This window comes from Diadema antillarum, unplaced genomic scaffold, assembly GCF_040938485.1.
Source record: "Diadema antillarum isolate AM-2024a unplaced genomic scaffold, OU_Dant_1.0 seq00000035_RagTag, whole genome shotgun sequence".
Taxonomy (NCBI): Eukaryota; Metazoa; Echinodermata; class Echinoidea; order Diadematoida; family Diadematidae; genus Diadema; species Diadema antillarum.
The window spans coordinates 1,528,339-1,539,473 of NW_027271149.1; the positions used below are offsets into that span (position 1 = coordinate 1,528,339).

The 11,135-nt window shown below is 40.1% G+C and overlaps 1 protein-coding gene across 1 annotated transcript in view; it reads left to right on the forward strand.

Moving 5' to 3' along the window:
* Positions 1 to 10,766, forward strand: part of LOC139725340 (rab-like protein 2A) — a 39,043-nt gene extending 28,277 nt beyond the window's left edge. The window contains exons 4-8 of the mRNA XM_071636428.1: positions 2,434 to 2,513; positions 3,212 to 3,323; positions 7,228 to 7,325; positions 8,551 to 8,634; positions 10,099 to 10,766. Of these exons, the coding sequence (XP_071492529.1) occupies positions 2,434 to 2,513; positions 3,212 to 3,323; positions 7,228 to 7,325; positions 8,551 to 8,634; positions 10,099 to 10,206 (482 nt within the window). The 3' untranslated portion in view covers positions 10,207 to 10,766. The remainder of the gene's footprint in view (positions 1 to 2,433; positions 2,514 to 3,211; positions 3,324 to 7,227; positions 7,326 to 8,550; positions 8,635 to 10,098) is intronic.
* Positions 10,767 to 11,135: the final 369 nt, after the last annotated feature.

Below are 11,135 nucleotides of genomic sequence, written 5' to 3' on the forward strand. Positions count from 1 at the left end.
AGACTCAGTGGAGGTTTCAGACTGGCAAATGAGCCGTTTGGTTAAAAAAAACAAACCCAAAACAAAACACCCAACCAACCAACCAAACAAACAAGAGAACAAACAAATGAGTAAGAAATGTGTTTCATGCTAATTTCCTGTCTGAAAATAAACTAGAATTTTATTTGTTTCTGAAATGCACTGCTCTAAATTTCTCAAATCATACTTGGCCAACTCTGGTCTGAGAATATGAGTGCTGAGTTTCATGTTTTGTTTGACAGCTGACAAACTGTGTGACACAGAACCTGTCGTATTGAAATATCATTTGAATGCGAGAAGACTCAGTGCAGTCTGTGAACAGCAAGTCAAGTCTGTATTACATGATGAGAAACATGTTTCAGAGACATGGTAACAAACGAGAATTGTGACAGTCTGAAACCCCCTCAAAGTCAGTGCATTGTGGATGAGAGAGTGATCGCAGTGAGCTTCATAGTTAGGTACACGTGTACAAATTGTAGATGGGGGGGGGGGGGGGAGGAAAAAGAAATGCATGCAATGAATTGGTGTGCAGCATCAAATTACCGTGGCACAAAGTGGTTGTTGCCGTGCATTATTCAGCGCCCTTGTGCCATCCATTATTAGATGACAGTAACTCTCTCTCTTCCCACAGCTCATTCCCCGCCAATCCTCGGTGGTGATGGCTGATGTTGTGATGCAAGATCTAGAAGGATATTCTCCCAGTAGGCTTTAGTTGACTTGTAATCTACTCAGCATATTGCTTCTGTTTGGTTGCATTTAACCAACATTTTTTTCCCCCTCCCACGTAGCGAAATCACCCATATCCTGTATCAAGTTTTAGAGTGTGCCAAAGGCAAATTAGATTTTACACCTTTGCATTGGTGTATCCTTTGCATTTAAGTAGTCTTTTAATTCTGTTGTTTATTGTACAAGATGACTGTGAGTGATTTCCTTGATTTTTATGTGAAAACATCATGTGGTTGTGAAAATCCGCAACTTTTATAAGTCTTTCTTTTATTAGTGGAAAGATGAGCAGCAAAGAAAATGGGATTCCATCGGGAGTCGAACCCGAGACCTCCGGATTGCTAGACCGGTGCTCTACTGACTAGAAAGCCCTAGTTCAGTATTCGTCCCAGAAACCCTTAATTCTCAATGCTCGGGTGGTCAGAAGCTATAGCAGTGTGTTTGTGTGTGACACACACGCACACACGTAAACCTGGCATAAACCAGAAGGATAATTCAACTTGGGGATAAATGCGAGGGATCACCGAAGTGATGCAGCTTTTTGAGTTTGTAACAAATAAAGACAAGAATAAATTGACCAGAAAGAATATAAATTATTAGTGGAAAGATGAGCTTACTCAGATGATGATGACATTTTTAAACTTGTTAACTTGATTTTTGCTTTAAGTGATGTATTCCGTACATAAAAGCATAAGTCATCTCTCAAACAAAGTGAACATGAAACTGCTTATGAGACATGATTGCCTTTGTATGGTTACAACAGTGTACATGTGTTGATATTGTTTTCTCTGTGTGCCCCAAGTTGCCATGGTATCCGAGAATCCACGGTTTCAGTTGTTGAGATTTAGCTGGTTTCATACCGTGCATTTGTGTCTGTAATGAATGGTTCTATATGCTTGGCTACACTGCATCTCACAGAGAGGTTGAAATAATTCATGATGTAAAAGGAATACTATTGATGTAGGGATCTATTTTTTTTGCTATGTGAAACTCATGTTTTCAGCATCATGACGGCCCAGTACAGAACTCGTATAGTGATGCATATATAAGTACTCTGATAGATAACATACCCCTGTCAGTCAGTGAAATTGCAATTCATCATACATGGATAGAGTGCTCTTCGACAAACAATTATCATTGTTTGTTTGGTTTTTTTCACCAGCACATGAGGGAATTGGCGAGGGGGGGGGGGGGGTGAGATGACATGACTGTGTAATGAATCTAGGAGTTGTGATGTGCTGTATGTAAGAGCCTGACATGCTGTAAATATCATTCTCAGTTCTCCTAGCAACCAGTGGTGGCGCCATTAGTAATGCTACCTGTCATGTACCGGTGTACCGCATCAAAATGAGTGAGATGTTCTCTAGTAAATGGGAATCTCCCATTGATTATCAGACGTCAGGTTTTACTCCACTGTCCTTGTATAAGTGAGGGCTTTTTTTTTCTATTGTTATAACGGAATGAAGTGATGTCGAGCTAGTGTGGATTTTCAGGAGTTGAGGGAGTTGAGGAGAGAGGGAGTGAGTTGTTGATATTGTCTACTGGCTGAATGACTATGCAAGATTTGTTGTCTTGCGAAGTAAGCTGGCTTGCTCCAAATCTTGGACTACTTACGCGTTCACGAACAAAATGTATATGACAGTCCTGTTTGACATTCGTACTTGTACAAGTTTTTCTTCCCACCCCCTACAGATTTCTGGGATACCGCAGGTCAGGAGCGTTTCAGCAGCATGCACCCATCATATTACCACCAAGCACACGCCTGTATACTGGTGAGTCTGTAGTCTTGTTCACACCCACTAGAAAGAAATGGTCTTTTAAGATCAGTATTGGCAACTCGATGCAAACAAAACAAAACAAAACAAAACAAACAAAATCTATCAATTCTTGTGTGTGGAGGAAAAAGAAAATTAACACTTTTGATGCGCATCTTAATGCAAAAGTCAGTGGAGCTTGATTAAAAAAAACAAACACAAAATTTTGATAATATGCCCCTTGCAGTGTATAATAACAGCACATTAAAAAAAACCTAGATTTTATTATCTTTTTTTTAATCCCATAATTCAACTTGCCACATGAGGTCTGCACACTCTGGTTCCCAGAGTCACGTTACAGTCATTGTTTCGTCATTCACTTCGCTCATTCACTTCGCAATGAGCAGGCTTGTACTATAAACTCGGTGAAGTTGTCCACATGCCTACACCGAAAAAATGGGCAAATGATGCTGACCCCTCGTGGTTCGCCTGAGGTGACTAGTAATAGTCAGCAAATGACATCAGTCAGGGCACATTGTGAATTTCATATGAAAAGGAGGAAGAGGGACACAATATATCACTGTTACTATAATATGGTAGAGAACAATCATGTTTTGTTCATGCATTCAAATTATACATAGAAAGGATGATGTGATTTGTCGATATTGCAATATTAATGTAAAAATTGACTGATTTTTGGTTCCCATTCTTGCCAGGTCTTTGATGTCACAAGAAAGGTCACCTACAAGAACTTGTCACAGTGGTACAAGGAGCTGAGGGAATACAGATCTGAAATCCCGTGCCTATTAGCTGCCAATAAAATTGATGGTGAGAGCCAGTGTGATTGTAGCTACCTCTGTATAGTGTTGAGCTTGCATAACATTTTCATTACTAGAGAAGCACTCTGAGAGCGCAGACCTCCGCCAAGCATGCACTCATTTCCATTACTGATCTTGTTCTTCCATAGATATATCAGTGATTTCCACCCATACATACTTTTACTATAGCATGCTGAAAGTGTTTATAATAGTGTGCTGAAAGTCTCCCGATTTCCCAATGTAGAAGCCTTTGTTATGTCATAAACCCTCAGCTGCACAATGCGCCTCACCCTAGCAGAAACTAGAGCACACACTTTAGTGCGCGCATGCAAACCTCAAATACGCGCAGCCTGAACTCCCAAGTTCATTGACCCTACCTGCCAAAATATCAAAAATCCTTCATAAATTCCCCCAAAATTGTCTGATCACTACCAAAAGTTAATCGTTTGTTACTTGTGTCATTTTCAACCTTTCCTGCAAGTTTCATCCCAATCCGTTATCTACAGACAGACAAACGAACGAACGAACGAACGAACGAACGAACGAACGAACGAACGAACGAACGAACGAATGATCGAACGAACGAAAAAAACCAATGGTATTAAACGAAAACATAACCTCCTCCCTTGGTGGAGGTAACAAGTACATTTTTTGGGTCTGACATTACTCAAAAGTGTTTAGTATGAGATGAGATTAGATGATATTGGATATATCTAATATCTTCAGTGATGAGTAGTAAAGAGAGGGGATGGTGAAAACAACAAGTATGGGACATGTCTTATCCTCGCTCCATCCCCACCCTCCAACCCCCCCCCCCCACTACACGTATCGCATGATGAAAAGTCAACGTTGAATTCTCTTTCATTTACATGCATTTTGTAACTACACTGTTTAGTTTTCTTCAGCAAGAATGCATGATCTTTTAGTGTTTGCCCAACTGCCACGCCAAGTATATTCTCTCTCTTTTGTTTTTCCTGTGGACTTTAGAGTTAATTTTGTCCACGGACGAGTTGAGTTCATGTCATATTCTCCTTCCCTCTGTCAACGGAGTCCAGAGTTAATTTTTGTCCACACTGTAGTCGAGTTCCACATGATGACGAACAGAATTGCCATAAATTTCTCTGAATCGATGATGACCAGATGGCCCAAGTGTTTACTCCAAGACATCATACTTGACTTTGTGACAGGCATATTGTAAAGATAACGGGGCCCTCGTATCCCAGCTACTGTGCAATGAAGCAAACTTCATCCGTTTTCTCGTTACAAAGTGTAGATTGGCATGAAATTTGTCATTTATTTTAGCGCCTCTGCTCTGATGATGTCTTGATGCCTATCTGTCTGTGGCGTTTCTTCTTTCTGCCACAACAAGAAAATAAATGGAATGATCGTCATATTAAATCATTAAGGCTTGAGTATGACGTGACAACAAGAGATCGATAAATTTGGGAGAACTTTGCTCATATTGCAGTAGTGACAGGTCAAAGAGCAGTTTATAAAATTGGCAACGTTGACACAAAATATAGACCTAGACCTTTTTTCCTCCATTGGATTATGTACCTGGAAAGAGTGCAGTGGAGCGATAGATGTATTTCGTGGGCAAAATTTTGTGAAGGCCAGTGATCAGAGGCCGACAGTTACACTTAAAACTTTCACTTTTAAACAGTCTATTCCCAAAAATCCTAATTCATGTTTTTTTTTGTTCTGTGTCTTTATATCAAAACTTTTACTATTTATTAGTGATATTTCATGAAATAGAGAACAAACATTTTTTTTATTTCATTCTGAGCCTTTTGTTGTTCATGTATAAATTAGGGGATGTTCGTGTCTTTCTGATTTTGTACAGAGATTTAATGGATATAACCAGTCCCGTCTAATCTTTCCCCAATATGACATATGCAGTAAATCCAGAGCTGCCAATCTAAGGATCACGAAATAATAATGACTGATGCGACTCTATCCCAGGACTTTGGTGGATCAGAGCTAGATACATGTAGAAGCCTTTTGTTTACATCATCAGCTTCCAGCTGTGTGGCACCTCGCCTTAGCAGAGCATGTGCTTTAGAGGGCTTATGCAAACCTCAAATATATGCAACTTGAACTCCCAAGTTCATTGACCCTTTACAATAAGCATGCCAAAAAGATTAAAAGTCCATCCATAATTCATACAAATTCCCAGCTCACTACCAAAATTTAATCATCTGTTCATTGTGTCATTATGAACTTTTCCTGCAAGTTCCATCCAAGTCCGTTCTTAATTGTTTGAGTTATTTTGCGCACGGTCAAACAAACAAACAAACAAACAAATGTTGATGAAAACATAACTCCTTTCTTGGTGGAGGTAATTACCTCATATGACCATGTAAATTGTAAGATTTAATTAAGTGATGGACTGAATTAATTTTATACTGGAATACAGTGCATAACAGTTGAAACACAAATTGACATTTACATAGGTGAGATGGAAGGGCAAGGGACAACATTGTGGGATGAAATATAATCTCATGAGGCTAGGCCCTAGGGATAACAATGAAGTGCAATTTATGATAAAAGGACAATGCTTGAAAATGTTGCCAGGAGGTACAGTTGTATGTTATAATGGTATATTTTGTGATGTTCTTATCGTGCTCAAATTTTGCGTGTCGACAGCTACTAGTATGCATTTCTGACGTAAACAGCTCCCACATAGATACTTATTTCTTCCTGCAACACAAAATGTGTTGCTCATCGAAACTCGGGTCAGGAATCATTCGGTTTTCTTCTGGAAAGTGATAATATTTCTTTCCCATTCTGTCAATGTGGTTCACATCAATCGCAAATTCAAACATGCGAGGAAATATCTCACAGGTCCCAATTTGCAAAATATTATACACACAAAATATATGGCATACAGTACCTATCAGACAGCTGGTCAGATTCCATAGGAAAAAGGGAAAAATGTCTGAAGGAAGCTGGAAAGAAGCCAGAAACTTGCTAATTGGTAAGATTTCAATGACACCTCCCATATAGTTATCAGTTTGGTTTGACTTGAGGGGCTTCTGCACAATTAAAGCAAAACCGAAAATGTCACTTTTTTGTTGTTGTTGTATCTGTTGGCCACATAAAACTAGAAGGAAAACATGCAGTGTTCCCGTAATCATGCAAGATGACAGAAGTGCGAGCAAAGCCTGACGTCATTTGCAGCCTTTGAATCACTAATGCACATTCGGAAAGGTCAAGTGCTGAGAACTTGCCCCAAAAGGAAGCCAGAGGCTGTATGTTTTCTGTCTGTTCGTCTGTCCTCCTGTCCCAGATTTCCCCTACACAATTAAAAAAAAAAGGGGGAAAAATAAGAAAAACCCAGTGTGGCAGGTCTTCTTGTTAACTAGCCCAGACTGGGGGGCATTTCATGAAGCATTTTGTCTGACAAAGATGTCGGACAAATTTGCTCTAAGCCAGTCAGATGCAAGGATTTCAGTACCTTGTAACAGTTTGTCAGAAAAATATCCGACCATACTGCTTCATGAAATGCCCCCAGGAATGCTACCTCAGATCTACCAGCACTGAATTTGAGTGTTGGTCTAGTCATTGTGTCTGAACTCTGTCTAGAGATGTCATTTTCTAGCCCATGCTGTATTCAAAAGGGGGTGAAGGTCAATCTATTGAGGTCAAAGGTCAAGATAAAGCAACTTCATCCAATGCAAATGGAGGGCCCTACTTGTAAGGGACCACAGCTGTTGTTTGAGGAGGCGAAGGCATCCGAGTAGACTGAATGCTGTATTTTTCTGTAAATACGTGTAACTCTGTTCATTTTTGAAATCCTTCATTGGGATATCATCAGAGGGTAGAATCTTAGAATGGCATGTGGTGAACTTTGGAATCTCATTTTGAGCAGAACATACCGTGATCCTATCCCTACTTATCTCTTCCCCACACAGTTGACTACAAGATCACGCAGAAGAACTTCAACTTCTCCAAGAAACATAGTTTACCTTTCTTCTTTGTGTCGGCAGCGGATGGCACCAATGTCGTGAAGGTTAGTTACATGTGCAGCCTGTGTACATATCTAACAGATATGTGTTTCCTCTTACCAAATGAGTGTGAATATAACTGCAAGAAATGCTGTTCATGGTCAAACTCCATTTTGAACAAGTAGCCATATTGACCAAATTCCACAAGTGTAGTTCAAATTCAGTCTGCAAATCATGCAAATTTTTTCTGCATAAATGTGCATGGTAGATCATGTATGGGAGCAGACATTCAATTTGTGAATATGTTTGCATATGTTTTTAGTCCCTGGACTTAATCTAAACCATGGAATTTGATTTAAAAAAAAACCAACAACAATAAACACCTTTGTGAATTCTAGCCTATAAATCTGTGAAAATTAATGTTTATCCCCTCAACACATTCCCCTGTAATCATACACACATACACACACACACACATGCATGCCCTTGCATTGAGTTCTCTATGCCTTCATTTTGGCAGAGATGGAGAGACTCGAGATAATATCCACTTGATAATCTCATACAATCCCTCTAGGACTACATGTAGTTGGGGGCGCTGTGGCATAATGGATACGACTCCCAACTCCCATTCGGAGGACCCGAGTTCGATTCCCGCCCAGTGCTTACATCCTTGGACAAGATGTTTTTACCCACTATGTCCATCGCAACCCAGGTGTATAAATGGGTACCTAGCAACGATGGGGTAATGATGATGGCAGGGCCCTCTGGTAGAGCAGTGACAACACTAAGAGACTCCCTGGATAAATGAGACCTTATCATTATTGTTATAAGAGCCTTATGTCGTCAGACTCATCTCCTGCTTGCAGTGCCACAAACTCATAATTCTGGGGTGATCAATTATTACTATATGCTGGTCTATTCCTATTGAATGAACTCCCACAATACATGACTCTGTCCACTCCTAGTAACTTTTTAAGATTTTACTCAAAACCCGGTTGTCTAGAGAGGCATTTTTGTACAATTGTAAATGTTTCCTTTTTTCCTCTTTTCATATCTCTCTTCAAAGATATCTTATCTGCCTTTCTCTGCACCTTGAGCATGTACATACGTACACATGTATTTACGATGGATTCCTGCACATTACAAGTTTTCATATCATATTATCATTATTATTATGAACCATCTCAAGCTATTTTTACTAGTAATGAACATTGACTCCTCTTCAAAACATTCATGAGACTCTGTGCGTGGTGACAAAGAGGATCGTGTTTCACCTTTGACCCCCTACAGCTTTTCCGTGAAGCCATCAAAGTAGCTGTGTCATACAAGGAGAACCCGACAGACTTCATGGACGAGATCATGCAGGAGCTAGAGGTAACTTGAGCCGATTTACAGTCCTCCCATTTTCTCTTTGTGTTTTGTCTTCCGCTTCTTGCAGAGTGCATATTTATGCATGATGTACACACTGACCCAAGAACAGGCACTTGTAATTATATAAAGATGATATGCATATTCTGTCCACAACACTGGTGTGATTTGCGAAGTGCAAATTTGAGGTCATGTCTTTATTTAATTAGATATCTTGTATCCACTCCACCCATCTCCAAGGCAAAGAATTGACTCTAGTTTTGATAATTTTCTAGACATATTTGGTTTCTTTGTAAATATTTCCCTTCAAATCAGGTACCATATATCCTCTTTTATGTACCCATGTTCACCGGGAACTCACTCTTTTGGAATCCAAGATATTTGAAAATTAAAAAATTAGCCCTCTTTCCCACCTGTTCAGAGAAAGCCCAGGGGGCATTTCATGAAGCATTTTGGTCAGATATTTATTCTGACAAATTTGCTCTCCGCCAATAAGATGCAAAGATTTCAGTAGCTTACAAATTGTATAATAGCTTGTCAGAAAAAAAAAAAAAAATCTGACAAAATGCTTCATGAAATGCCCCCCCCCCCAGTTTGTGTTGCATCAGAAGTGGACACATGTAGCATTTCACATGACAATTACTATTTCAAATGTCATACACTTCATGTTTGGTAGTCTATGTGATTCTGAGATTACCTTTCTATACTTCATTTCAACCCTAAGCTACTGTACAAGCTGTTATTTTCGCAAGGGTTTGATTTTTGGGAATTTTGCAAATCACTGTTGGACCACGAATTTAACAAGATCACATGAAAATGTCACCATGCACTGTGAGCATAGTGCACTAATGATAGCTTCAGTGTCAATTCGCAGGAACATCATCTCACAAAAATGTCTGCGTCCTCATTCGTGAAAATATCTGTAAGGCCCCAGTCACATATAAACATGGATCCTCACGGATCTACACGATGATCCAGGGAGTTCCGAGATAGTTTCGACCCCGATGGAGCGTCGACGAGCGTCGATATGACTGTACACATGGTATCGACACGGCAGCTACACAGATCAACACGGCATCTACACGGATCAACATGGCAGCTACACGGCAGCCACACAGACCACCCCAGATCGCTCTGCCAACACGGCAGTCCCCGGATGACGCCGGATGTGTTTGACCTCCCGGATGTCCAAGGATGTCCAAGGTGTCAACACGGATCTCTCCCCGGATCACCCCACATCAGATCCGGGGTGATCCGGCATGTCTATGTGACTTTGGCTTATAAAGTGGAAATAACAGTTTATACAGTATTGTGTGTGTGTGTGTGTGTATTTGTTTGTTTGTTTTTTCGTTGAAGGGCTTAGGTTGGGTCTGCACAAGCAGCAAGCTTAAGGACCATTGGTACATAGATCTGTTCACATGTCCTCTTTGGCTCATTCTCTCTCTGTTGTTCTGTCATCAATTTGTACAGGGCATGGAGGACCTAAAGCTCTCACCAGACAGCGGCCTCGATTCAGCCACAAACTCAGAGGGCAAGGAGAACGGAAGTGCCAATGATGCTCCCTCCACGTCGTCGTGACGACGATAGGCGTCAGCGGAGAGAAGCCCTGCAAAGAATTGGACTCTTTGGGCCATCCCATGCCTGTTTTATTATACCAGATGCTGTATTGCCACAGCAGCAGGGTGGGGCGAGAAATTCAACGAGAGGAAAGTGGAAGAAGACCAGACGACAACAACAGCTAAAAGTTTCATCTGCAGTGTTTTTCCTCAACCATCAACAAAAACCAAGTGTCAACATCCTTTTTTTTTTCTTTTTTGGGTCTCACCATCTCATTTTTTTTTCTTTTTTGTAACATGAAATACTCGTTTTGAATTCCTTCTATTTTTGTCGATGTTATTTATCCTAAAATGTTCAGCTCCGTGATTTGTGATTGCATTGTCACATTGACGGCGTTGAAATGTTCCTGCCTTTCAAAGATGTTCGAGATTGTTAATGTCTCTACCGATAAACAGAATTGTGATAATATTTGTCTCATCTGTTTATTTTTTCTTTCTTTTAAAGGAAGTGTGCTCCTTGATAGTAGGAGAATCTTTCCACTTTTCATTTGGCTTAGGTTTGTGTAGTCTGAGTGACTTTGACCAAGGAAAATTGAAATTGGGATCAATATGCCCTTTTGTAAAGATATATGATGAGGGAATAGTGTGGATGTAGAAGCATATCTTTTTTTTCCTTTTTTTTTCGTAAAAGACAAAACCAATGCAGTAGAGGGCTCAACTTATTCAACTGAGCTTTCTTATCAATGCACTAAGAGGTTGAAAGAGGAAAATATACCTCAAAGGCAATGTTTATAGTTGGTTGGTTGGTTGGTTGGTTGGTTGTTGGTTCTTGGAGCACTGCTGCCTAAAGCCAAGATTACTTGCTCAAATGCAGTATGAGGAATGCCATTCTTCATTGCATAAAAGTATTGTAGAAGTGATAGATAACACTTAGTGAGGTGATTATGATCA